This window comes from Brassica oleracea, chromosome C3 (assembly GCF_000695525.1).
Source record: "Brassica oleracea var. oleracea cultivar TO1000 chromosome C3, BOL, whole genome shotgun sequence".
Taxonomy (NCBI): domain Eukaryota; kingdom Viridiplantae; phylum Streptophyta; class Magnoliopsida; order Brassicales; family Brassicaceae; genus Brassica; species Brassica oleracea.
Genome location: NC_027750.1, coordinates 5,611,888 through 5,637,483, shown reverse-complemented (window position 1 = coordinate 5,637,483; position 25,596 = coordinate 5,611,888). Strand labels below are relative to the sequence as shown.

At 36.8% G+C, this 25,596-nt stretch overlaps 6 protein-coding genes and 1 pseudogene across 6 annotated transcripts; 1 reads left to right on the top strand and 6 right to left on the bottom strand.

Annotated features, from left to right (window-relative positions):
• Positions 1–96: 96 nt before the first annotated feature.
• On the top strand, positions 97–1,660 carry LOC106329728 (annotated as a pseudogene).
• Positions 1,661–3,040: 1,380 nt separating this feature from the next.
• On the bottom strand, positions 3,041–3,618 carry LOC106335973. Its single transcript, XM_013774671.1, has one exon. It carries the CDS (start codon positions 3,549–3,551, stop codon positions 3,141–3,143), a length of 411 nt encoding a protein of 136 aa, XP_013630125.1. The 5' UTR covers positions 3,552–3,618; the 3' UTR covers positions 3,041–3,140.
• A 1,672-nt stretch (positions 3,619–5,290) lies between these two features.
• LOC106335972 lies at positions 5,291–5,819 on the bottom strand. The gene has a single exon (XM_013774670.1). The coding sequence runs from the start codon at positions 5,767–5,769 to the stop codon at positions 5,323–5,325; it is 447 nt and encodes a 148-aa protein (XP_013630124.1). The 5' UTR covers positions 5,770–5,819; the 3' UTR covers positions 5,291–5,322.
• A 511-nt stretch (positions 5,820–6,330) lies between these two features.
• Positions 6,331–7,990, bottom strand: LOC106335970 (probable aquaporin PIP2-4). The gene is made up of 4 exons (XM_013774668.1): positions 7,611–7,990; positions 7,098–7,248; positions 6,723–7,008; positions 6,331–6,616 (listed from the first exon to the last, which is right to left on the bottom strand). The coding sequence occupies exons 1-4, from the start codon at positions 7,915–7,917 to the stop codon at positions 6,503–6,505; spliced, it is 858 nt and encodes a 285-aa protein (XP_013630122.1). The 5' UTR covers positions 7,918–7,990; the 3' UTR covers positions 6,331–6,502.
• A 3,636-nt stretch (positions 7,991–11,626) lies between these two features.
• On the bottom strand, positions 11,627–16,125 carry LOC106331847. The gene is made up of 10 exons (XM_013770267.1): positions 15,851–16,125; positions 15,446–15,496; positions 14,909–15,031; positions 13,670–14,200; positions 13,127–13,584; positions 12,949–13,048; positions 12,565–12,627; positions 12,371–12,460; positions 12,184–12,285; positions 11,627–12,058 (listed from the first exon to the last, which is right to left on the bottom strand). The coding sequence occupies exons 1-10, from the start codon at positions 16,049–16,051 to the stop codon at positions 11,717–11,719; spliced, it is 2,061 nt and encodes a 686-aa protein (XP_013625721.1). The 5' UTR covers positions 16,052–16,125; the 3' UTR covers positions 11,627–11,716.
• A 436-nt stretch (positions 16,126–16,561) lies between these two features.
• On the bottom strand, positions 16,562–21,744 carry LOC106335001 (ABC transporter G family member 28-like). Its single transcript, XM_013773415.1, has 14 exons — positions 21,180–21,744; positions 21,015–21,091; positions 20,628–20,903; positions 20,474–20,537; positions 20,239–20,387; positions 20,139–20,171; positions 19,969–20,042; positions 18,964–19,868; positions 18,603–18,899; positions 18,032–18,523; positions 17,635–17,783; positions 17,261–17,550; positions 17,061–17,194; positions 16,562–16,992 (listed from the first exon to the last, which is right to left on the bottom strand). Exons 1-14 carry the CDS (start codon positions 21,398–21,400, stop codon positions 16,836–16,838), a joined length of 3,318 nt encoding a protein of 1,105 aa, XP_013628869.1. The 5' UTR covers positions 21,401–21,744; the 3' UTR covers positions 16,562–16,835.
• Positions 21,745–21,929: 185 nt separating this feature from the next.
• Positions 21,930–24,829, bottom strand: LOC106335000 (ABC transporter F family member 1-like). Its single transcript, XM_013773414.1, has 5 exons — positions 24,713–24,829; positions 24,411–24,630; positions 24,051–24,335; positions 23,734–23,968; positions 21,930–23,295 (listed from the first exon to the last, which is right to left on the bottom strand). The coding sequence occupies exons 2-5, from the start codon at positions 24,615–24,617 to the stop codon at positions 22,238–22,240; spliced, it is 1,785 nt and encodes a 594-aa protein (XP_013628868.1). The 5' UTR covers positions 24,618–24,630; positions 24,713–24,829; the 3' UTR covers positions 21,930–22,237.
• Positions 24,830–25,596: the final 767 nt, after the last annotated feature.

Below are 25,596 nucleotides of genomic sequence, written 5' to 3'. Positions count from 1 at the left end.
ACGTAAATTTGGTAACTTCATTCCCTGTTCCTGGCTTTTGGCAAACTCTTTGCCCTTTTTCTCCTCTACGACGAAGTTGGAAGATTACTGAGATGAACTTCTCAACGAGGCTCGCTGAGAAACTCCCCGGTGCCGCTTTCTCCTATCTTGCGTAAAGGTTGTCTCTTTTAATCTATTTCAACTGTCTCTCGCTTGGTGTTCTAGTCTTGTGACATGATGTGTATTGCTTGTTCCTTTTGCTCTCTGATATGATTGGATTCGATCAAAAAGGAAATAAATTTTCTGGGTTTCTCTCCGTTTGTAATTTGCAGCTGAAAGTCTTGCCCTTTTGTCTCTTTAAGCTCCACTATGTCTTCTCTGTGTTTCTGCTCTTTTCTACACTGTTTCAAAATCTACTATCACTGAATCGAATGTGGGAACTGGTGTTGTTAGGTCGTATAGCTTGTTCAAAGTCTAGTTCCTAATCCACATTGTCTTCTTTATGCATTTTGGTTGTTTAGTTAAAGATAAAAGCTAATGAGAATTCATCAAATCATTTCTTCTCATGTGTATTAGGAGTTAAGATTCTTTTCAGTTTCTAACCACAGTACAAGATTGAGATTAGGACTGCAGAAGAATATGGTTTGGAGTTTGCAGAGAGCAGAGCCCTGTGTAGTTCATCCTGCAACCGAAGCTTATGCACAAGAAGCCATCATAGCGATCAAATCCGAGAAAGTTATCGCTGGTGCCAACAGACACTCTTTATGGATTTGCCTGTGATGCTTGGTATTATAAAAAAATCTTCACTAGTTAGATGAGTAAGCTTGCATTTAGCAAAACTAAGTTGTGGTTAATTTGTTATGTAACATAAAACAGTTCTTTAGAAGCGGTTAACCGGATATATGAGATCAAAGGCCGGAAGCTTACAAGCCCTTTAGCCATCTGCGTCGGCGATGTGTCAGATATCAAGAGAGTTGCCACCACGAATCACTTACCTCACGGTCTACTCCACTCGAAAGGTCATTAAACCCTGCGATTGATACTATTGGAGTAAGGGTTCCAGACTGTGAATTCATTAGAAAAGTATCGAGAGGTTCGGGGAGTGTTTTGGCTCTTACAAGTGCTAATCTAAGCGGTGATAGAAGCAGCGTTTGTGTGAATGATTTTCAAAGTCTTTGGCAGCATTGTGCTTGTGTTTATGATGGTGGTTTGCTTCCGTTAGGGCGTGCAGGATCAACAATAGTTGATTTGAGTAAAGTTGGAAAGTATAAGGTCATCGTTAGACCTGGAAGGTATATGATCATGGATTTAAAGTTTGAATCTTGTGAGGTTCTTGAGCTAATAAACTAGAAAAATGTTTTTTTTTGTTGTTGTTAAATTCAGCGCAAAGCAAGAAACATTAGCAATTCTTGAGAAGTATTTGCTGGAAGAAGAGTAGAAGAAAAGTGTTAAGAGAAGAAAAGTTGTTTAAGCTCTGATCTGATTTGTAAGAATTGAAGGTTTTGCTTTGGTTCTTACTTTATTTTGGTATTGGTTTAAGATGTCAGATATGTATGTGTAAAGTAGGAGAAGATTGTTGATTTTTTTTCATCTATTATAGTTATACTATGATCATTGTGATGGAAGCTTCAAAAATAAAAACTGTAAATGAGTTTGTAAAAGAGTTATAGAGAATATAAAAACGGGGATCTCTTCAAAAATATAAATGTATATGTATAATTGTTCATAAATAGCCATTCTCTTACAACATATAAATGTCCCATATGGTAAACAAGAAATCAAAGTATAAGAAACACAAGATCACTTCTTCTATTCTCCAAGTAATTAGGACGTAAACATTTATATATGTTTACGTCATTGGTTTAATCAGGAATATATTGATCATGCATGCATGGAAACTTTTTTTTCTTTTTTTTTTTGTTTAAAACATGCATGGAGACTTGAAGAATAAAAAAGGATCGATTTAATCAAAGAGGCAGCAGCATACGGGGGTGGGTCTGTCAAAGAGACAGTGGCCGTCCATTTTTACAGCGTCGGTGCTTCGGTGGCAATGGGTGTCGCAGTCGCTGTCCTCATCGCATGTTCCTCTCAAACGGCATGGTCCGTCCATTTCTTCCTTTTCTGCAAAAGTTCAAGAAACTTGTATTAGGTTTGTGATGATCATGAAGTTTAGTAGAAACCAAAATAAATATCTACGAATGTAAAATAAATAAGATGATGGTAACCTGTTAAATTAGATTGGGCAGTAATAACGAGAGAAAAGATGACAAGAAGGGCAACAAGTTGAAATCTTGATGAGGCCATTTTTTTGCAGTTTGTTTTATTTATTTTTAATAATACAAGATATTCAACTTGATGTTTTGTGCTTGGAAAAACTATGATCGGTCTTTGGGGTTTTTATACGTAGGATTAGTTTTAAAGATAGTAATTTTTATTACTTATTTTTAAATATAGTGAAGATATTGTATGGTTAATGTAGCAATAAAAGAAAATAGGTCTCCTTGAAATAGAATTGGCTTTCGTTTCTTACATCTAAACTTGGTGAGTAAAGAAAGGATGGGTGGTAGAGGAGCAACTTTGATTGTATGAAAGTTTCAAGCATGCATACAAATCAATGCAAATTATATTAAAAATATATATATTAAATTTTAATTATTAATACATTATTTTATAAGATTATGTAATTTCAAATATTTTAAACCAATATAATTTTAACAATACAATTAGTATGTTAAATTTATAATTTATAATTTCTAATACTAATTTAATTTTAAATCTGTATCTAAATCCCTTTCTCAAAAAATATTATTATATTATCTAATAAAAGTGTATAGAAACACAACAAAAAAAACTATTTTAAATGAATTTTTTTTTCTTAAACATTTAATTTTCCGAAACGGATGGAGTATAGATAATCTTGAACATTGATGATTTCTACCAGTTTTACAACATCTTTCATGGACATGACATGTTCCATAACATAGCTAGAGACTATAATTGATGCCAAAAAAAAGAAGCTAGCTAGCGACTATAATAAAGAGTCATGTCTCTAGGAGCCGCATATTTTAACCACCGTTGTTAGGACAAAAGCTTATTAAATTGTACATTAACTCAAAACATAGGAAACGACACACCACATCCATGACCAAGTTTCTGTCTCTTCAGAAGATCTCAGTGGCGGCGTATTCATATCGTGATCGACGAATGTTCTCTCTACGTTTCTTCAACACGTACCCTCCGAGACCAACCATACCCGCCGCTGCGATCACTCCAACCGCGATTCCAGCCTTCTTTCCGCCACCTGAGGAACATTCCCTCTCTGTTCCACTACCGTCTTTGTATTTGAGATCACTTTCTTCCGGTGACAGAGACGGTGGCTGGTGAATGTAACCGGGAGGCATCGTTGTTGGAGAGTCCGATGGTGAAGAAGATGGAGACATTCTGGTTTCTGATTGAGGTGCATACGAATACGGAGATGGAGATGGAGATGGTGAAACTTTTTTAGTTGATATCTTACCGGATACTATTCCTACCATTAACAGAACTATGATTATGAAACTGACCTTCATCATCTCGAAGGTTCAACCTCCCTCGTCTCTCTCTCTTGAAGAAGAAGAGATATATACTAATATATAGGGTGTGCAGAAGTGTATAGAAAACAGAGATCAAGAAATCATATTGTTCAGTTTCTACTTAAAGTTTCGTATGAGTGACACTTGAGAAATGAGTTGGCACCTAACAGTCAACGCTTAGGAGATTTGCAAATACTAATATTGGATTATTTTGCTAATGGAAGGATAGATATTTAATAGGGAGAAGAAGCAAATGAAAAGGAAGGAAATATAATAATTAGAGTCAATAATCAGAAATGTAAGGCAAGTAACCAACCACTTCATATTAATGTTGACGCCTACGTAAAGTTAATTCTATTTCTTTTAAGGGTTGACTTTTGACTAATTGCACAAGTTTTGGCAACTTCACCGAAGAGGAAATGTAACTAATGAAACAGAAAAAAAGCAAAAAAACGTTAGGAATATTAATGTGACTGATTTGAGCTTTGGGATTTGTTATATACTGTAGTCTCTTTCCCTTGAGATCAGTTCCTCTAGTTCTACTCACTGTATGCAATTATATACGTGGCTCTTCTCCTATCAAGTTCAACTCTCTAGTAGTGTGACCTTTGTTTAAACAGTTGTACAAGCTGGCCTTTAAAACCAAAATCAAAAGAGTTGGAATGTCAAAACAAAAACTACTGATCCTCATCTTTCTCTAGTCCACTGAAACAGTTCTCTGATCATACAATATAACTTGCGGTGACGTATTTCTGTAAGACATACACTTTTCGTAGCTTTGGATCACACTTCACCATTAGTATCTTCTTCATCCACGTCACAATTGTTTCTCTAAATCACAAAGAAGTAAGATTTTTCAGTAACACTCGCTTTAATCACAGTAAAGATTTGAACTCTAGTTCCACTTACTCGGTCCTCCCTCCAGTGTAAAGGCTTGTGCTCTCCATCTACGTACGAAGAAGGTGAATAATAGGGAAGCCCTGAACGATATACTGATGAGCCAGTTAATTCTCCTCCGTCACATCGACTTTAGCCAAAACGACACCGTCTCCCTTGAGCAGCACCACGGGGCGTAGAACTAAACCATGACGTATTGGTTGTTCTCAATCACCACGTAATTGCGCCAGGAACGTATCCGAAACTTGATTACCTAGATCGGAGAAATCTCCGTCTTCCTCGTCGTCGTACACTTCGAGGTCTTCCGTCTTCTCCTCCGTCGAACTCGTCTGGCTCAGACTCACAGGGGAAGTAAGTGCCTCACCGGGACCTTCATCATTGAGATCCTCATCGTCTATCGGTCTACGTCGGAGGAAGAGGCCGCAAAAGAAGGAGAATCAGCGGAGAAAATGAGAAGGGAGAGGAGGAGGAAAACGCGGAACGCCATTTTAGTGCGACTGTCTGAAATTGGAAGAAACTCTGACCAAAACAGACTCTGACAAGTTGAGATCTTTAACACATAACAAGACAAAGCTAGTGTCTTGGTATATCAACGTCGTCGTTTTACTTGGATTTGAGTTTATTTACGGCAAGTTCTTATTTTCGTTGACTAAAATACGACCAGACTTGAATCCAAGCTGAATAAGGTTTTATTTTCTGACAGCAACTAAAACTTATTTAAGATCCATTTAATTTTATATATGTAATATTAAATTATTTTCGAACCCCAAATTCAAACGGAATATTAAATTAAACCAGACCAAAGTCTAGCTATTTTGCTACCATTCTGCATGCAAAATCAATAATTAATTACTTGATAATGACATATTCTTGATCAAGCATCAGAGTGGATTACAATCGTGCGGGTTAAATTAGCTAGTCGTTTCTTGATCACAAAGTAAACTCCCATTAAAAGAAGAGCTGTGAAAGAAACGCCTAACACTATTCCAACGGTTTCACCTCGTCCTTCTTCTCTTCTACTATCACCTATGTGTTCGTCTGATGAAACTTTACTTCCTTGTGTATCAGCTTCTACATTAGATGTCATTGAAGGTGAAGGTGAAGGTGAAGGTGAAAGAAATGGCAAAGAATGCGAGTTTCTTGGTGAATTATTGTCAGGTAGTGATGATTTTGGGTGAAAGAAATCGTAAGCTTCTGGAGAAAAAGCAGATGGGTTTAAATAAGCTGGACCATGAGCAGGTCTACTTCCTGCAATGGCCACACATATAACTAGAGATAAGGAACAGGAGAAGAAGAGCAAAGAGTGAGTTAGGTTTGTCATGTTTTTTTTCTCTCTCTATAATCTTTGTTACGTTTGATTTTTGTTCAGTTTGTGTGTGTGGGGGGGTTTTGTAGGATTGGTTTAAGAGGTGTTGCTTGTAGTGCAAATTTGTATGAGTGTGCAATAAATAACAGAAGAAGAAAAAGTTGTTTTTGAGAGTGAAGAGAACTAGAGAAGTCATGAAAACCATTTTGGCTAATGCAGTTTTTTTGTTTGTTAGTTAGTTTCACTCTTTTGTTTATAGTTTTCTCTAATATACAAATGTTGGCGTGTTTAAAAAAAAAATGTTGGCAATACGTACTTAAATAGTTACAGGACAAAACAGTTGTAATTTATTGGTTTTTTTTTTTTTTGTAATTTATTGGTTTTACACTTGATATTTTACATTGTTTTATATTTGATCGATGGTAAATGATTATAGAATAGGTCCATATGGTGTTTGTTCATCTAGTTTCGATTTTGTTTTGGTAGAAGGTTGGTGGCAAAGAATGCATGAAGAGGTTGTTAGCTTGAAGTAACAGCAATATAAATAAAACAAAGAAAATAAAAGCAAAGAAGAGATTTATCTTAAAGCAACATTAATTAAAACCACATTTACAACCAATGGGAAATTCCTTGAAATTTTAAAACAGAATATAAAATTAAATAGAAAGATACACGTAGCTTGTGCTTAATAGTGGTAATCATCATTTTGATTTAAGATCAACTTGAGGCTTAATTCAAACAATTGAAATTAAGCAGAGCTCCTAAAGGAGCCAAGAGATTTAATTCCAGCCGCTCTTAGAACAAACTGATGGTATAACGCAGCAGCAGCTGCTCCGATCATCGGTCCCACCCAGAATATCCACTGTTCAAATGATCAAAAACATATAGTTAAGCATCATTAGTTTCAGTTCATACATTTGAACTAATAGAAAAATATGACCATATATGTATGAAAGTTAACGACGTACTTGGTCGTCCCAGGCCTTTTCTTGGTTGTAGATAACTGCGGCTCCTAAGCTACGGGCCGGGTTGATTCCGGTCCCGGTGATGGGAATGGTGGCTAAGTGAACCATGAAGACGGCAAAACCAATAGGAAGTGGCGCCAAAACTGGAATGTGAGAGTCACGTGCACTTCGCTTGGGATCAGTGGCCGAGAAAACGGTGTAGACAAGGACAAATGTTCCGATGATCTCGGCACCTAGTCCGGTACCTTTGTTGTAGCCGTCGGCAAGCTGGTTGGCTCCACCTCCATATCTAATATTATTAACAATTTGTAGTTAGTTAAAAATCGATATTCAGACGGTTTAATTGGCTCATGCATGAGTGTTTAGACATGATGGAACCTGGTGTAGTAAGAACTTTGGAATGCTTTGACCAGACCGCAACCGCAGATGGCACCAAGGCACTGAGCCACAATGTATAACACTGTCCGCACCAATGATACTTTTCTAGCTAAGAACAGTCCCACCGTAACAGCCGGATTTATATGACCACCTTAAAGGTTACAATTATAGCAAGAAGTGTTAATTCATTAATCAACATAAATGTAAAGTTATATTTTAGTTTAGATTGCCAAACTACTAAAGTAATAACACCTAACTTAGCTAAACTGAACTAACTCGAACTGAACAGAAAGTTGACAATTTCTATTAAATGAAAGAAAGTATAGGCCAAAAAACATTGAAATTAAAGCGTACCATATGGATCTATACTGATTGGGTATTACTTTTTTTGTTCAAACTGATTAGGTATTACTATGATCTATATGTTTGATATATTTATTAACTATGCCATATTTCTAACGTTATGTTAACGTAAAAATCTAAGTACCGTGACGCGAACGTTACTATACGTACCAGAGATACCAGCGGTACAGTAAACGAGAACAAAGATCATTCCACCGAAAGCCCACGCAATACCCAATATCCCAACGCCGCCGCAATCAACTCCTCCGGCATTTGCGTCGGTCTGAGCTTTGTAGCCAATTACGGTGAGGACTGAGACGTAAAGGAAGAGAAGTGTTGCCACGAACTCAGCTATGACCGCTCTATAGAGCGACCACTTCCCAAGCTCCTCCATGTCAAACAATGGCGCAGGAGGCGGATCCTGGTAATCTCTCGCCGCCGTTGCTCCGCCTTCTTGCACCTCCAAGTCCTTTGCCATGGCTAATGATGATGATGAGAGAGAGAAAAGATGGATGTATTTTGATGTTTGTTGTAACTCTCTAGTTTAGTTGCGTGTATATATATACACAGATGCTATGCAAAGGTTTGGTATAAGTACATTGTAAGACAGATAATTTTTATGGCTATTAATTATGTGGACAGTTAATTAAGTACACATATAGTATTAGAAATAATTATGTGGACAGTTAAGTATACATATAGTTTTAGAAATAATAATGGAAGGAATCATATCTAAACCGTATATGCCTCAAATGAGCTGGTTGTATTATGAGAAACATCTCAACATTTTTAGGAATTAAAAATGTTATGAAGGAATGATTTGCACGATTGCATGCAGTATTATGATTTAACTTTTCAGAATATTGATATATTGGTTTATATAAAGAAATTCCAACATTTGTTATATGTTTCTTTCTTAAATATGAGTATGGTGGGTTTAATTTTTCAGTCTCGTCGAATGTGGGAATGGGTATATAAAAAAGAGTAAAAATAGATCAAAGTTTTTATGACTTAACTATATGTTTATACATTCTGGAGTATCTCATGATTCTCATCAGTGATTTTGAGTTAAAACTTAGAACAATCGCAAATGTCTTAAACTATTGGAACCGTGTAATTTATGATGCAAGTTATTAAATTACTCTTCAATATACAAGTCATCCAAGAAACCGAAAAAGCAACAGATTACTGCAGATACTGAAAATCATTTACCTACAGTGCAAAAAAAACTACTGTTAATTGTTGTAATCTTTATTTTATTCACACGAAATACACCCACTCACCAAAGAAACATCATAACATTGATGCTATTTTAAAAAGTTAAGGTTTTTCAATATTGAGTAATTTTCATAATATTTGTCTCTTCAATCTTTTTTCCTTTTTCTCAACTTCTAATTTCATTGATAACAAAGAATAATGGAAACAAATCCTCTTAAAACACCAGAATGTAGGCTGATCCCGGGTTAACAGAAACTACGAGCCTTGGTCCAAAAGCTCTTCTAGAAATAAAACGTAAAACAGATATGCGTAGCAAGGTAAATTAAAATCGTTCAGACCTGTACAAATGCATTTGTATAGCCAATCCTCTGTCTCCAGAGTCTCCACTAATCCATGTGGTGTGGAGATAGATGTTTCTTCAATTCAACATTTTCTATATTATGCGTACATTTTCCGAATAACATAATACGTGTCAGAGCTGTCTTTAAATTGTATGATTAGTGGAAGATAACTTGTTTTAGGCTATCCTAACCAACCCTTGATTTAGACATATTCTTGTGTTTATATTAGTTTAATTGGAGCCTTAATTGGGTCAGGTTTGCAACGGATTGTTCTCAACCGGTGAAAATGGTTTCAGAACCAGAGAAATGACCAGCATTTGAAAGCTACTTCAAAGATATTAAACTTCTGCGAATAAGCTTCACCAACTCAGGTATCGTTCATGTACCTAGGACGGAAAATATAAAGGCGGATCATTTAGCAAGCAGTGCTAGAAAACAACCGTCTTTCGTCATATGTTTACAGAGTACGTGAATGTTTGCTGGAAAAAAAAAATTGGAGCCTTAATTTAATATTTTTCAATTGTTGTTGCAACGTCAAATTTCATCTCCTATTTTTCTTTATCCAGATTTCAATCTTTACAATTAAAATTTATGTTATTACTAGCTTGCATGTTCCATTAAATTGATATTATCTAGCGAATAACTGAATTACGGTCTAACAAGATGGCCAAACTATATATATATATATAAAAAGATGGCCAAACAATATATTATGCCTGAACAATTCATAATGTTATATTAATTAATTACGTGGTCCAGCGAAGATGACTTAGATGTATGGTTGTTAAAATCGAAGATAATTTAAGGTATACTTTTTGTATGAACGTTTTTTATGCTTGAATAGAAATCATTCCCGAGCAAGTCTGTATCAACGTCGTGACGACCTAAATTTTCAAGTTATATTAATCATGTATTCGTATATGTGGTAATAGACTTGCTTAGCATATATTTTACTATATAATATACATATATGATAATATGATATATGACATAAAAATTCAACAGAAAATTACTGGACAATATTTAAAATGATGAATTAATGAAACCTCAATATAACACACCAATTATCAAAAGTATGGGAAAACTAAAATTTCGGATTTAAAATCGAGGAAAACGTAAAATAAGATGATAAGAATGAGATCCATGACATGCAGAATCTGAACAACGTTGAACATGTTATTATATGTTATCTTTGCCAGACGATTTCTTCTGTACATCGTAAAATTATGTCCCAATGATTTGATCCTAATTTTTCCAATTATTCAATTCATGTTGGACTTACATGCTTGATGCATGCATATATTATATTTCTAGTTGCATATATAAATATATAGTATGTGCGTCTTATACATCCATGTAAATAATACAAGTGAGCATGTTCATTAGTTTTGGTTTAGAGTTTGATAGCAAGATGAAATCAATGATTGATGAAAAAGTTCCAAAGTATAAGAGCAAAAGCAAATTAACACTGCACATTGTACTCACTCAAACTATCAACCACATGCTCTATACTGTTATAAGATCTTTTGATGCATCCAACAATGTTACTATTTGAATAAGGCATCATTACCTTACTTCACTATATAAATGAAACATTCTAATATTTCATCCCAAGAAAGGATTCAAATGTGCAAATCCAAAACTATCATGTTCCAAATCAAAAAGCAATTCCTCGAAATCAAACACAATTACAGCAAAACGACAAGAGAACAAAAAAAAGAACCTTCTTTTTTTTTTGTAACACAAACTTCATTAGCTAGAACTTAAAATTCCAAAGGGTACAAAACAGAGTTTTCAGAAAACAGAGCATGTTTTGCCAACACATCGGCCTCACTGTTCCTGCTACGAGGAATCCAAATAAAAGAACAGAATTTGAAAAAAACAGCACAATGGAGGATATCCGCAACTATTCCATACAGTTCCGGAGGTGCCGACTGCGGCTTGAGTGCTGCTACCAGTTGAGTAGAGTCAGACTCGAAGATAACCTGCTGGATTCCCAACTCTTTACACTTCATAATCGCAGCTCGAAGGGCCAAGCCCTCAGCACTAAGCGGAGATCCGACTGATCTCGATGCAGTTTCAAACTGAACCTTACTACCTGTATGCTTCATAAAAAGGAACCTTCTTTACTCGTTTTTTTTTGGACAAAGAACCTTCTTTACTCGTTAGGAACATCAAAAATCTCCTCATGAAGATCCTGTCCTTGGGTCTCTACCATCAACCGTACACCCCACGGAAACACAAGTCCCTAAAATCTCCCTCACCGTTCCACTCAACTCCTTAGCAATAGATCTCGGACGCATAATCTTTGCGACTCGATGACGTCATCAAACGAAATGTTACCGTTATCTTACTGTCTCTCTCTGGCTCCTTGAGCGCCTTAATTACAAGAGCCGCCGCGGAAGGAACAATATAGACTCCACTAGATGATGCATATCAAAGAAGATCGAGTGGATGATTAGTTTGGTTGTAAATGTATAGTTTTACTTTAGAATTTAATTTGTAAAACAATTTAAATTAAAAAGAAAAAGAGAAAAATATTTCTAAAGCAATGTTTTTTTTTTTACAGTTGGAAGATGATCATAAGATGTTGACTGATCGAGTTAAACCATATACATGTCAGTATAATAATCATCCATAAAAATAAAATAAAACAAGCTTTGATACTTTTATTGAACACAAGATTTCCAACAGTAAAAAATAACAAATTAGTATTTTTCAAATAGCTAAAAGATACTGAAACTCAAAATCATAAGGGATCTTTTCAACCACCAGGGAGGAAGAAGAAGAAGAAGCTTTGGAGTTTTGATTCTTTAAACAATCCACCATTGATTTTCTCAAGGAACCAGAGGTTGGTAATTGGTTGCAAACCCATTTCACCAGAGATCCCATCTCTACACCGTTGCCATCCTCCCTTGCCACGAAATGGACGGCGTGTTTTACTAGAAGCTCAGGCAAGATTACCCGTTTAGCCAACGTAACCACCACGGACGCTTGCAGGTACTCCAGTTTCGCTTTCTCTAGCTCTGTTGCCACTCCTTCTCCAGTGTATATCCTCACCTTCAATTTTAAATTTTTAAAAATAACAAACCATTAGTTTTGATAGTAGTTAATTCAAGTATAGATATCAAACGGTCAAGTGTAATAGATTACTTAATAAAAGTTAATTAATGAGATTAACTTACTGCAGGAGAGGATCGAGTTCCGCATGAGAGCGCAAATGTGATGTTAGGATCCGTTGCTTCTATGCCATATAGTTTACGAATGATCATTTCTTCGTGTCGATCCTATGATTATATTTCCATACTTAGCGAAGACTTAAGATTAATCGGATCAGTATGAATTGATTAATTATTGACATAGTATAAATACCTGAGTCATGGTAGAATTTGCAGGCTTCCGCAGAATACAATGCTCTATTGTATGAGCACTTATGTTTTTGCCTCCAACATTTATTGTAGCCTATAGTTTATACATTGATCAATGGAAATTTTTAATGCGTATGAATACTGAATAATATGGAGTTCATTTATCTGTTTATTTCAGAATGGGAAAGAAAAATATACCTTATTATAAACAAGAGATTGTAGTTTCTCAGTTGTTTTCGGAACTCCGTATTGTAGATATCCCTGGTCATACGAGGAAGTAATGAAAGTACGTTGAGTATAGGGCATGATTAACCCCGTCTCTTAGCCGTGTTCTTAACTCATGATTTGACATTTTTTTTGTTTTTTTGTTTTTTTTTTACACTTTTCGGCTAAGAGACGGCTCTTATATATTTTATTTAAGAGACGGTTCTTAGCTTTTCTTAGCTAAAATATAAGAAAAGCTAAGAACCGTCTCTTAGCCGAAACTAAGAACCCCAGTTAAGAGACTAGGGTTAATGATGGTCAGACGTGGTTTTGTAATTAAAACTAAGAAAATATAAAGCCTAAGAAGAGAATACATACATGCATAACACATGCATTGAACATGTTGATCCAAAACGCTAGCTTTTGTTGATGGCTCAGCACTCTCAAATCCACCGTCTCAAGATTGTTCATCAAGACTCTGCATTTTGTTCATGGCGATATATTTAGCCAAAGTGAAAAAAAAAAACATTTTCGCAAAGTATATCTCGAAATTTACCTGAGTTTCTGGATCAAAGAGACCGAGCTAGAGCTCGAAATGCACTTGGAATCCATACAACTTGAAGTGAAGATGACAAGATTCTTATACGGACCAATGTCTCTAGCCAAAGATGCTTCTACATCAAATACTCCATAGGGATCTTGTTGTCTTGATTCTTTATAAGACACGAGATTCATGGATTTAGACAAACCGGATGTTGCCTTGTCCACCCTAAAGCTTCTTGAGATCAAAGAGAAAGGATTGGATCTCGAGACCGGACCTTTCTCTAGCTCCATGACTCTTGTGGTTCTAAGGAGACGAACGTAGATGAAATTAAGGCACTTCATGATGTTCTCGGCGAGCTTGTTTGGATGCCACTTCTGTATGTTTTGTCCATCTTCCATTAAAATTGTGCTTGATAGAGATTTTGGTGGGAGGTCTAGTGATGTATCAAGTGCTACACGATCCTTATTAGTCTACAACAAATCATAATTAACCATAAATTATATGAGTATTGAACGAAGTGAATGATGCATGATAAGTATTATACAAATTACGTACCTTGGGAGAGGAGTATCTAGGTTCACGTAGAGGAGAAGGCGATTTCATCCTCCTAAGCATCTTCTTCATATTAGTATTCTCTTGCAACTTATTTTCTTGTTGAACTGACCGAGGATTTTCCTTCTTTACTAATCCAACTTTCTCATTAGTTTTGTGGAAGCTTTGAGTCACGTAATCACCTTTGATGGCCTTGTTGATGAAATGCAAAGTCTTTGTTTCAAATGTTGCATTCTCTTGATGATGACTAGTAGAAGATTTGGTGTTGTTGTTCCCATTCTTCATCATGCATGTGTTCACCATAGGGCTTGGAGGTGGGAAATTAGGGTAGTTTGGTAGAGCTTGATGAGAGGTTATATTGTCATTGTTGTCACTCTCACTAGCCTGCCATGTTCTTCTTGATGAACTTGTTGTTGCTTGTCTCAAAGTTTCATCTTGTTCTTCCTTGAGATTTATCTGGAGATGGCTTATTTGAACCTCTAGTCTTGAGATTTCCCCTTCCACTATCGACAGTTCCGTTATTAGTTCCTTCATCTGCATTAAAGAAATAGTGCAAGTTAACTAACTTAAACGTTAGAAAAAAAAAAAAACTAACTTAAACATTTACTGCTAAAAATGCATGAGCTTAATTATTTCTTTTATAGCCAATGATAGTTACCGATTCAGAAGCAATTGAGTCGTTTCGAAGCTTAACTCTATTTACATGTAATAGCTATTTACCTAATTTTTTGAGAAATTTATGAAATATTAATAAAGCATCATCAAAATATTCGAAACATAAATTACGAGAAAACAACGAAAATGCATTTCAGATTTTGAGCTATAGTTACATCAGTTTGACTACCGTGTAGCAGAAAGCTAATTATCATGTTGTGATGTGATTGCCTTTTAGAAAATAGTATGTGATTAAAATAAATTAGAATGTCCCTTGATTGCATAGTATAGCTTCACAACATGTATATTCTTAGTAACGATTAAGTAATTATTTTGTCCCGTAAGATGATCTAGCAATTTTGTTTGATTAGAAAAACTGTTAATTAATAATTGTATTTATGGTTGATCTAAGCCTTGGTTTAAAAGCAACGTTACCAAAAATACGTGTATGGTTGTTATTTATCATCACACTCACATATTTTAGTTTTGCTGCTTTTTCACTCTATCCAAACTTAGAAACTTTACTTGCTCTTCCACGCGTATATACAAAGGGATATGGAGAAGCATGTACAAAGGTATAATATGTACCTTGGGAGGGAGAGAAGCAGGAAGGGCAACAGAAGAAGATGAAGGAAGTTGATGTTTTTGGACTCTCTCCAAGATCTCACGTGTCTTCTCTTCTTGATCAAGCATCTCCCGTAACATATACACCTAAAAAAATTTGAACTTTCTATTATTACCACAATATTAGCCTACAATTTGACAAACATAAATGATATATATATATATATATATATATATATTTTTTTTTTGACAAACATAAATGACAAACATAATCTTATTTTTTTCTTATTAAGTCGACAATTTCACAATTGCAGAAGTATCATATTATGTGATTTATGTTTGTTAATGATAATAGCATGCTAAGGGGCCTAATTTAGTTTAAAGTAATTCGAAATCGAAAATAATGCCAAAAGGTATACTGAACATAAAACTTAGATTGGATACCTATATTAAAATTCTGATCTATGTATATATTAGCATGTAGATTTATAACAACATCCCTTGGTGTTTGCCTAGATATAAACATAAATAGGTAAGCAGCTTTAAAATGGACTTCCATACCTCTTTCTCCATTTCTTCCTTTTTCTGCTGCCCATTTGGCCTTTTCGTCCTCTATACACATCAAGTTTCACAGGAAAAAAAAATCCAATAAGTGAAAGCATCGATTCATACAACAATAGAATCATGCAGAAACAGACTGATGATCAGATTCATGTGAATGAACGCTAAGATCAATTCATATTCATAGCATAAAACACACGTATTAGGTACTTTTAGGTACTTTTATATGTGAAAAGAGGCCAAGAGGGTTATGACGATTTATACAAACTCCATTAGTTCGAGGTTTCATATGCTAGTTATTAGATTTAAGATTCATATACAATTCGAGCTAGTTGTATGCAAACAATCCATTAATTTGACATTTAAAATGACAAGACGAAGAATGGAACAAAAATAAAAACTCACAACACTATGAGGGACATTGAAGGGAGAGATGGAGCCAGGGAGTGTTGTGGTGGGCATGTCCATCATGGAGCAGTCGTATTCGTCAGGACTAGACCAACGAGATGAAGATGGAGCAGTGAGGCAAAACCGGAAGGAAGAGTGATTTAGACAAGGAGGGAGGTAATGGTAATGAAGGAGGTTAATAGAAGAAGAATGAGACATATTGAGGTATAGATTGGCTTAGGCTTCAAGATGAAGAAGAGAGCGACCGCTTGTGAGGGTTTGGTGAAGGAAGACGAGAAGCAGTTTTCGTAGCTGATGCTCTTAACCGTCCTTGAGAGAGAGTGGTGGGTAGTGGGTTTTTAATTTTTAATAATATTGATTTATCATAAAATATATAATATTTTGGGTTTCTGCTATGATTTATCGTTTTGAGTACAAGGGAGATTATGATTTAGGCTCACGAATCATTACGTAACAATTTTCATATCTAGTTGTAGGATTAATGTGTAAGCAAAAATAAGATTTTAATTGGATATTCATTTACTTATTTTGTTATAAACAAAAACAATCAATACATTATGATCTACCAGAATAATAATGATAATTTGTATCAAATGATTTCATCTCATTTGGAAATATGAAATTCTAGGTGATGAAAGGAAAAAAAATTACCATTGTTATTAACTTTTAAGCCAAGAAAGTAATGGAAGTTCTTGAAGGTTTTCTCATTGGTTCTTCTATGTACTTCTACATTTTTACTTGGTGTATAAAACAGAATTGATAGGAACCCGATGATCATCTACGTTATATCTATAAAACAATAGAAAGATGTACAACATGAAGAATTACAGATAAGAAAATCCTGAACTCTGATGATGGAACTACCTATGAACAGCGTACCAGGCCATGATCTTCAGCAATTGATGTATTCTTTCTTCTTGTAAAACCTTTGTGGTTTGTCTATGTTCTCTATTGATTAGTCCAGTATAGAAGGAGCTTAAAGCTACTTCTTTTGGAAAGTTACCATACAAAAGAACGCTGCACAGCGGCTCAAGATACCGGTTAATGTCAGGAAGATGAGGCAACGAGGGAAGTGCTTGATGTTGTAGCCATTCTCCATCAGTGATCCACAGCGAGTGATAAGCCAGACTCCTTTATATCTGAGATATTATATGGAATAGTAAACAAGATGCAGCGATGTAAATAGGGAGAGATTAAGTTTGCAAACCTTTGAGCGTTTGATACCACAAATGCTTCAAGAGCCCATCTAGTGTAGCACAACTCTGAGATTGACTCTACAATTTTGTTGTCGTTTGTACTGGTGGCTATTAGAGTCAGAACCACTGGAAGCAACACTGACCACTGCACAAAGACTAATAATGTGAAGCAAAGCTTTCTAGATTTGAGTCTTTAGTATTGGGCACTTACCAGTTGAGCAGGACCAGGTTCGAAAAGTATGGCCAGGGCATAAGCTATGCCAGTTACACAGTAGACAAGACAGATTAGGACAATGTAGTTGTCCCCAACGGATGATCTTGGATTGTTGAAGAAGTAGAACATGGAGAGATAAACGAGAGGCTTGACAATGGTGTTGAAGTGATCAACTGTGTCTTTTGCTAGGAAGTAAGCTAGGCTGCTCATTCCTGCTCGGCTTTCTCTCCAGTAGTGTAGTTTATCAAGAGAGAAAGATCTCAATGCAGTAATCTTGCATAAGAGAGCTGAAGAAAACAAAAATGATAACAAGGGTTAGAAAGAAGAAGCAATGTTTGTGGTCAGAAGAGCTTGTAAAGTTTCTACTTACAAAACAGCAATGACTGTGTATGTATATCCCATGGCACCAAACGTTTCATCGCTCACTTTAGCAAGCGTTCCTAAGCAGATACCGGCAAGCAAAAGGATTAGGTAATCTACAGCTAGTGTCCTTGCTTCTTGCAGTCTCTGTTTACCTAACCTGCAAAGCACGTAAACTGGGTTAAAGAAAGGATTCTAAGTCAACTGACTGATATTATTAGCCCTGCGGATTTTAAATTGGTTATTTTAATAAATTGGTTATTTTAATAAATTTTCAAAAACCAAAACTAATCAAAAACTGAACCAAGCCAAATACTTTTTCCGGTGAGATTGTGGCTGAACCGAACTAACCGAAACCGAAAATATCAGACTCGAATAAACCAGGCTAATTATTTGAGGGGATTTTACCTTCCTGAGAAGTATCTGAACTGCTGATACACACCAGGAACTTGTCTTTGAGACAAGTCACCAGAATTACTGAAGTTGTTCTGCAAGGTATCTTTCTTGATTTCAACATTTGCCTTGACATCTTGCCAGAACTCTCCAGCGAAAGATGTTCCATCATCTCCCACAACGCTCCCGTGAGCACTTCCACCATGAGCAGAGTTCTCAGCAGAAGCCATCCCTTCAATGCTTTTGAGCATGTCCGAAGGAACTGGATACCCATTATGAAGCATCCATCTAACTGGAAGCTGCTTATAGGTAACCCCTGAGCTTGTGCTTGGCTTTAGTATCCCTTCCAATATATCAATGTAGTAATCAGGAGGATTCACACGCTCAGGGACAACTATCCCAAGCCTTGAGAAGTATTCTTCAACTTTCTTGACTGATCCTTGGTAACATATCAGTCCACCTTTTGCCAAAAGTATTAGATCATCAAACATCCTAAAGAGAGTGTAGCTGCAGAGATACATAACATAAAATAAGAACAAGATCTAATCTTCTAAGTAACAAATGGGATGAGTGTATCATGTTGAACCTTGGCTGGTGAACAACCATACAGATATTCACTCCTTCAAGAGCTTCACGGCGCAAAGCTCTAAGAAGTAACTGAGAAGATGAACTGTCAAGACCTGAAGTTGGTTCATCTAATATCAGAAGTGATGGTTCCATCACCATTTCAAGACCAACATTGACTCTTTTCCTCTGACCTCCAGAGATTCCTCTTTTCTCCACAGTCCCGACCATAGAGTCTCGGACATGTTGCAGACCTAGTGACTCAATGACTCTTTCCACAACTAAAACCTTCTCAGGCTTGGGGAGATCCGCAGGGAGCCTGTATATATAGTTTCATAAGCTATGTCTAAAATATGAACTTCATCAATGAAAATGTGGCTTACCTGCATCTTGCACTGAACCAGAGATTCTCCTCCACTGTCAAGTTTCCATGGACTATGTCATCTTGAGGCACAAAGCCAATGATTCTCTTGTAGGACTGAATTGATTCAACTTTGCCGTTTACTAGAATCATGCCACTCATGGTGCAACCGGCTGCTTTGCCTGTTAAAGCTGTTAGGAAAGTGGTCTTCCCGGCTCCTGAAGGACCCATCACAGCTGAAACACGTCCAGGTGATAGCTTCCCAGTCACACATCTCATGAGATGTTTGTTTTTACCTTTCAGAGTAATAGTAAGATCTTTGAATGCAACTTCAATGGTTGGTCTCTTTCTTATCTCAATGTCATTAGCCATAGAGATGACTCCAGAGAATGTCAAGTTCTTGTTCTGCTCCTGCATAGCCTTCTCCTTTTCAATCTGTCCATAAGCATACCTAAACATCTGGCTCTGCGTATGCAATGACTTGCCTTTTGGAGCATGTTTTTTAATGTTTTTATCACCAATCTCAAGCTTAAAACCTTCAGTGTCTCCAGGGTTTTGTTCAATGTCTTGTAACATCTCAGTTAGTTTGTTCTTATCCTTCTTCTTTCCCTTTTTGGTCGTGTCTGAGCTTCCTCCTGCCATTGGTGGTAAAGCAGCATCTGATCCTGGCTTTGCTTGGCTTAGACCTCTCATCAAATCAGGCTGTTTCATTGATTTTCTCCTAGAAAATGTCCTGGAGAATGATTGTTGCAGCTCGGTGGCATGCTTCTTTGCAATATCTTTGGCTGAATTCCATTTCTCTTGAGTTTGCGTTTCGCGCACGCTTTGTACTGCTTTCTCCCTGGACTTTGCTTGTCTTCTTTCTCTTGTAGCAAGCACTTGATCAGAGCAGTTGTATAAGATTATGAGCAAGAAACCTAGCCCAGCCTACACATATAGACATAAGTCAAAGACTCAGAACCATTTGGAGATAAACAAACATATACATGAAGAGTTTAATGAGGAAGATCAGTTATGTATGGCTCACAAAAAGCATGATTCCATATGCTGTGATGTTCTGATTTGTTGATCTTGGGTTGCATGTTGCCAGCTTAAAACAATCTGCAAATGCATCAGACAAGAGAAACGTTAGGTTTGTTTGCTTCCTCATCTTTTTTTTTAATCTCTGAAAGTAACAAAGAGGATTTGATCACTCACTTTTTTCAGCGGTAGAACCTGTCCTGCAAATGTCTGTGGAGCAAACAGAAAATTAGTTTTATCTGATGAATCTCAAAGAAAAGTTATCAAATTCATTCTTACCCTCTAGTACAAGGAAGCTTGTCAATAGTTGAAGGACAAAAAGATCCAGCTGAACAGAAAACTTCACTGCTACTAACAATATCAGCCCATATATCAGCACCACCACAAGTATGATTTGGCTGTCCTGAAGGAAGCTGGTAATGATATCTGCAAAAAATAACTTCTAATCTTACCAAAATCTTCCAAAACAAAACTTAGAAACATAAAAGTAAAAAAAAAAAAACAAGACATACGGGTCGCATAGTCCTGTTGTTATGTTCAGCTTAGCTTCTGGACAATAAGCTCCCAAAGGACAAGCTTCATAACAATGTGAGGTAAAACAACATTAGAAGTCTATAAAAAAAAAGGAAAAGATTCTTGACAGTTTTGAAATGTTTTGTAACTTACGTATCATGCAAGTAATCCCACGAGGGCAGAAGAAACCTGCGCAGCAAGGCGCGCATTGCTGAGTTCTTACAGGAACATTTTTATCGTCTTTAAGATCAACTTTGACGTCTTTAGCAGTACGACAAGCCCATCCAGGTTCACATCCAAACATCCATGACGATAGATTGCAGTTCTTGTTCGGTTTCAAGTAATTAGTAGCTCTCTTTGCACCTCCTAATAATCCATTGAAGTATATCCTCACTTCTGCAGCTGTACATATCCTCTGCATCATGTCACCTATTCTCATACCATAAAATTTTTAAAAACATCAACAACGGTTACAAAATGTAAAAAACCTAATTTAAGTTTCTTTAATTTATTGTACCAAGGATATGTATATATATATACCTTTTGTGGTTTTGCCACATTTGTTTAAGAAGCCTGGCTTGGAAGAGAAGTTAAACGCTTCATTATAATCTTCTTTTCTGCAACACACAAGATATTTTTATTTTTATTTCATTGGTTTGTTAGTTTTTTGACAAGGAAAACAATAAGGACAAGATGTTAACTAACACATTGGTGATGCAGAAACCTAGTTCTCGTTTGATGTCATCCTCAAAAACTTCTGTGAGATTTGATATTTTGTCGAAGACGAATTGGTTATATAGGCGATTGGCTGCTGGATTATCCAAGCTACCATCATCTTGACATATTACTCCTCGATGAAATATAAAGACAAGAGAAACGAAGAACGAAACATATGTTTCTTGATAAAATAACTTTCTCCTTCCCATTCCAGATACAGTGATACAGATAATTGTTCATCGAGACGGATCAAGGGAACATGAGAATTAGGGTTTGTTTTGTTTATTATTGTGTTGTTTCTTGTGAGTCAAGAAATAAGGTGGAGAAGAAGACATGGCGCGATAAATGAGGAAGAGGGAGAGAGAATCGTTGGACTTTCTCTAACTCGTGTTTTGGTAATGTCAAGTTTTATCACAGCTCAAAATATGTTTCGTTTTAATTTCCCTTTGAGAGGAATCTCACTCCTATTTTAGTTAATCTCTCCTATATCTACGTCCATTATCCATTTGATTTTTAGCAAACAAGTATGTTTTATATTTTGAAAGGTTTCGATTAATTTTACTAATGTTTTTTGGATTGAACCTATTACAAGCTCTGACCTCTGCCTCGGCCTCACCGTAATCAATATTCAATGCTATTTGATAAACACCACAATCACACCTCTGCGTCTCCCTTGCAATAGCTTTGAAACTGATGCGATGTTTTTCTTAACTTTAATAATATTAAATAATACCATAATCGTCAACATCTGAGTCTTTTAATAATTAAAAAAAAAAAAATCCTACAATACAACCAAAATATTTCGTTTTTCATATCTGTCTCTCCTCCAAAAACGTCAAAACAATAAAAATAAAAGTGCAGATTGATGATTATAGTACTAATATAGAAGAATCACTGACCTCTTAAATGAGCAAGAAGTGCAGAGATTACGAGTATGGTGTCTCCCTCTCTCTTTAACGTGTTGGCTTCAAAACCATCACCAAACAAAATCCCTCTTCACTCTCTAGCCCTGTGACCCAATCAAGTCTTCTGACTTGACTTCATCCTCAGTCTTCAAGCCCAGCTTTAGCCTTGAGATGCTTCTTGAAGTCCATAATATCACCATTCCATTTAGTGATGCACTGCTTCTCACACACCCATATCTCATGAGCCACTTGGTTAATCAACCTGAAGTCGTGACTCACCAGAACCAAACCACCATCCCACTCGTTCAACGCCTCAGCAAGAGAATCAATCGTCTCAATATCCAAATGATTAGTCGGCTCATCCAGTAAAAGCATGTTAGGCTGCTTATAAGCCAGCCACGCGAATATCACACGGCTCCTCTGCCCATCAGACAGATTCTTCATCGGCATCACTTGCGCCTTACCGGTCAGACCAAACCTACCAACAGCAGCTCTCATCTTCTCCTCTTCGTTACCCGGAAACTCGTTCATCATGTAGATAAGCGCAGGCACTTCAAGGTCCAGCTTCTCAGCTAGATGCTGATGGTACTGAGCAATCTTCAAGTGGTTGTGACGCCTCACCATTCCTTCAGTTGGTTGCAGCTCGCCAGTCATGAGCTTCAAGAGAGTACTCTTCCCAGCTCCATTAGGCCCAACAAGAGCCACCCTCGAGTCCAAATCAACACCAAAGTCGATGTTCTTGTATATAAGGTAGTCCGGAGTGTACCCAAACGAGACTTCCACAAACTGAAGCACCGGCGGTGGAAGCTTTCCGACGTCGGCGAATCGGAAAACGAGGACACTGTCTCTCGCCACCTTCTCCGTGAGCCCACCTCTCTCCATCTTGGCCAAAGTCTTCTCCTTGCTCTGCGCTTGGCGGGCGAGTTTGGCTGAACCGTGACCGAACCGGGCGATGTACTCCTTCATGTGGGAGATCTGCTCCTGCTCCCATCTGTACTGTTTCATCTGATTCTCTTCTAGCTCGGAACGTGTCTGGCAGTACTGGTCGAAGTTACCGGTGTAGTACTTTAGCTGCTTGCTTTGCATGTGGATGATGTTGGTGCAGACTCCGTTCAAAAAATCCTGCGAGTGGGAGACCACGACGAGGATACGGTCAAAGTTCTTCAGGCTCTCCTCTAACCAGACACAAGCTTCCAAATCTGTTGCAAGATAGAAATAAGATTCAGCACAAATATCAAAAAAAAATATATACTCTCCGCCTTTCATTTTTATATAGTTTAAAATTTTCACCCATTAAAAAAATCATTATATATTTTACTATACCACTAATTAACATTTTTTTTTTATTTTACTAATTAATGAGCTAAAAAGTAGGGATATAAGTAGAAAAGTTATAGATCAAACCCTTATAATGTAGTTAAAAATTTCTTCACACATTAAAAATTCATTATATATTTTACTGTACCACTAATTAATAATATTTTTTATTTTACTAATTAATGAGCTAAAAGTAGGGATATAAGTGAAAAATTATAGAACAAACCATTAAACAACTACAATTAAAACGAAAGTGAGGGAGTATATTATATACTAATGAAACACAAAAGAGAACCAATCAAAAACAAGTAAGAACGTACCTAAATGATTTGTGGGCTCATCAAGCAAAAGGATAGTAGGCATAATGAAGAGAGCTCTCGCCAACGCAATCCTCATCCTCCACCCACCAGAAAAGTCCTTAGTCTTCTTAGCCTGCATCTCCTTGTCGAAACCAAGACCAAACAGAATCTCAGCAGCACGCTTCTCCGCCGTCGAAGCATCCATGGCTTCTAACCGCTCATAGATCGTGTCAAGACGCTCTCCGCCTCCATCATCCTGTTACCAAAAAAAAAAAAACTATAATCAGCATCCAAAAGACAAACACACCAAAATAAAGAATAGAGTTTTTACACAAAACCTGCTCAACAAGAGTCTCAATCTCCTTCTCCAGCTTCAACCTCTCCTCGTCACAGCTCATGACAGCCTCGAGAGAAGTCATGTCGGTGGCTTCAATCTCGTGGGAGAGATGGTAGATGTCCATGTGATCAGGAATCGGAAGCTCTCTGAGTCCAATCGCGGTTAAGAGAGTAGACTTCCCACAACCGTTCAGCCCGAGGAGACCGTAGCGTCTCCCGTAGTTAAGCTCCAGCATCGAATCAACAATCAGGTCGTAACCATGAAACGTAACAGACAGAGATTCAATCTGCAATCAAAACAAAACAAAAGAATCAATCTAACTGATTCACACGAGTTCGTCTCTAACTAAAAGGGGACTTACACGAATATCTCTGGACTGAGGATGAGAGCAGAGGATTCCGGTACAGGTCCGGTCGGATATCTGAAGAGCATCGACGCCGCTCGACAAGCTATCAGCTCCGTTTGAAGAAGAGGCGGCGGCTTTAGCGGCGGCGGCTTTACCGCCTCTTTTGGCGGCGGCGGCGGCTTTCTTCTGGAGAGCCTTCTTCTTGCTAGCGTCGGACACCATCTTTCGAATCTCCCTGAATTCGAAATCAAACAATTGAGGATGATACAGATCGAACTCAAACAATTGAGGATGATTTGTAAATAATGGATTTTTACCTGTTGGAGATTGGGAGCTTGGAGAGATCTGTAGATCGAGTTTCGCAGATGCAAAGGGTGTGAATTAGGGTTAATGAGAGAAGTGGTTTCTGTTGAGGGAGGCGGAAGGAAAGAATCGTGTTTTTATTATTTATAGGAGGTGAGTGCCACGTGTACGACAAGACTGTGTTTTGCTGAAAGACTTTTTTTTAGTTTGCGTATTGGAATCTAACACCAACTCTTCCCCCATCTGGTCGGTTCACGAATATGCGAATATGGTGCGTTTTTATATGGGCTTTTATTTAGGCTTATTGAATTGGAGGCCCAATGTTTGTAGGTAAAGATCCATAGGTGAAAGTGGAAGCCCAAATGTCTTACTTATACCAGCCCCATTATGTATGTATATGTTTGGTATGACATTTTGAAGGTGTGAAATGTTTTTCAAATGAAGAGGAAAGTTCTCGTCCTTATCAATCATCCACCCATTGTTAAAAAAAAATTTGGAAATTAGTGTTCAGAAAGAAATAAAATCAAATATAAATTTCACAAAAGTACAAAAGTAGAGGAAAAAATGTGAAGATGAAGAAAGGTAAAAGGTAAAAGGCAAAAGGGGGAAATCATTGACTCCTGCATGTCTTTCTCTTTTCATTCTTTAATTTTATTAAGATTTTCTCACGTTGTGGGGCTCTTTATTACCTCCTTCTACAAGGTGTTATGTTCTGTATACTTGTATGTAAACTTTTGAGAAGCGATGATCGTTGTTCACTAGTTCAAGGCGATGTTTGAATCAATCAAATAGATTGAAAATGGTTTATGTATTGATCACCGAGAGCATCTCCAAAAACAAACTATTTTGAAGTTTAAGGTTTTTTCTCCAAAAGCAAAATTTCAAACTCAACTTCAAA

Bases quoted from the DNA above. Each gene is read 5' to 3' on its own strand.
- LOC106335973 (XM_013774671.1), bottom strand. From the start codon at position 3,551: ATGATGAAGGTCAGTTTCATAATCATAGTTCTGTTAATGGTAGGAATA.
- LOC106335972 (XM_013774670.1), bottom strand. From the start codon at position 5,769: ATGACAAACCTAACTCACTCTTTGCTCTTCTTCTCCTGTTCCTTATCT.
- LOC106335970 (XM_013774668.1), bottom strand. From the start codon at position 7,917: ATGGCAAAGGACTTGGAGGTGCAAGAAGGCGGAGCAACGGCGGCGAGA. The intron at 7,009-7,097 runs GTTCCATCATGT...TAATAATATTAG, and splicing joins CAAAGTTCTTACTACACCAG to ATATGGAGGTGGAGCCAACC. The intron at 6,617-6,722 runs GTACGTCGTTAA...TCATTTGAACAG, and splicing joins AAAAGGCCTGGGACGACCAA to TGGATATTCTGGGTGGGACC.
- LOC106331847 (XM_013770267.1), bottom strand. From the start codon at position 16,051: ATGTCTCATTCTTCTTCTATTAACCTCCTTCATTACCATTACCTCCCT. The intron at 14,201-14,908 runs GTACATATTATA...TCTTTAATGCAG, and splicing joins CTGCTTCTCTCCCTCCCAAG to ATGAAGGAACTAATAACGGA. The intron at 13,585-13,669 runs GTACGTAATTTG...GATTTGTTGTAG, and splicing joins CTAGATACTCCTCTCCCAAG to ACTAATAAGGATCGTGTAGC.
- LOC106335001 (XM_013773415.1), bottom strand. From the start codon at position 21,400: ATGGGAAGGAGAAAGTTATTTTATCAAGAAACATATGTTTCGTTCTTC. The intron at 20,538-20,627 runs GTAAGTTACAAA...ATTGTTATGAAG, and splicing joins TGGGATTACTTGCATGATAC to CTTGTCCTTTGGGAGCTTAT. The intron at 16,993-17,060 runs GTTTGCAAACTT...ATAATATCTCAG, and splicing joins GTGGTATCAAACGCTCAAAG to ATATAAAGGAGTCTGGCTTA.
- LOC106335000 (XM_013773414.1), bottom strand. From the start codon at position 24,617: ATGGTGTCCGACGCTAGCAAGAAGAAGGCTCTCCAGAAGAAAGCCGCC. The intron at 23,969-24,050 runs GTTTTGTGTAAA...TTTTGGTAACAG, and splicing joins TTGAGACTCTTGTTGAGCAG to GATGATGGAGGCGGAGAGCG. The intron at 23,296-23,733 runs GTACGTTCTTAC...ATCTTGCAACAG, and splicing joins TGAGCCCACAAATCATTTAG to ATTTGGAAGCTTGTGTCTGG.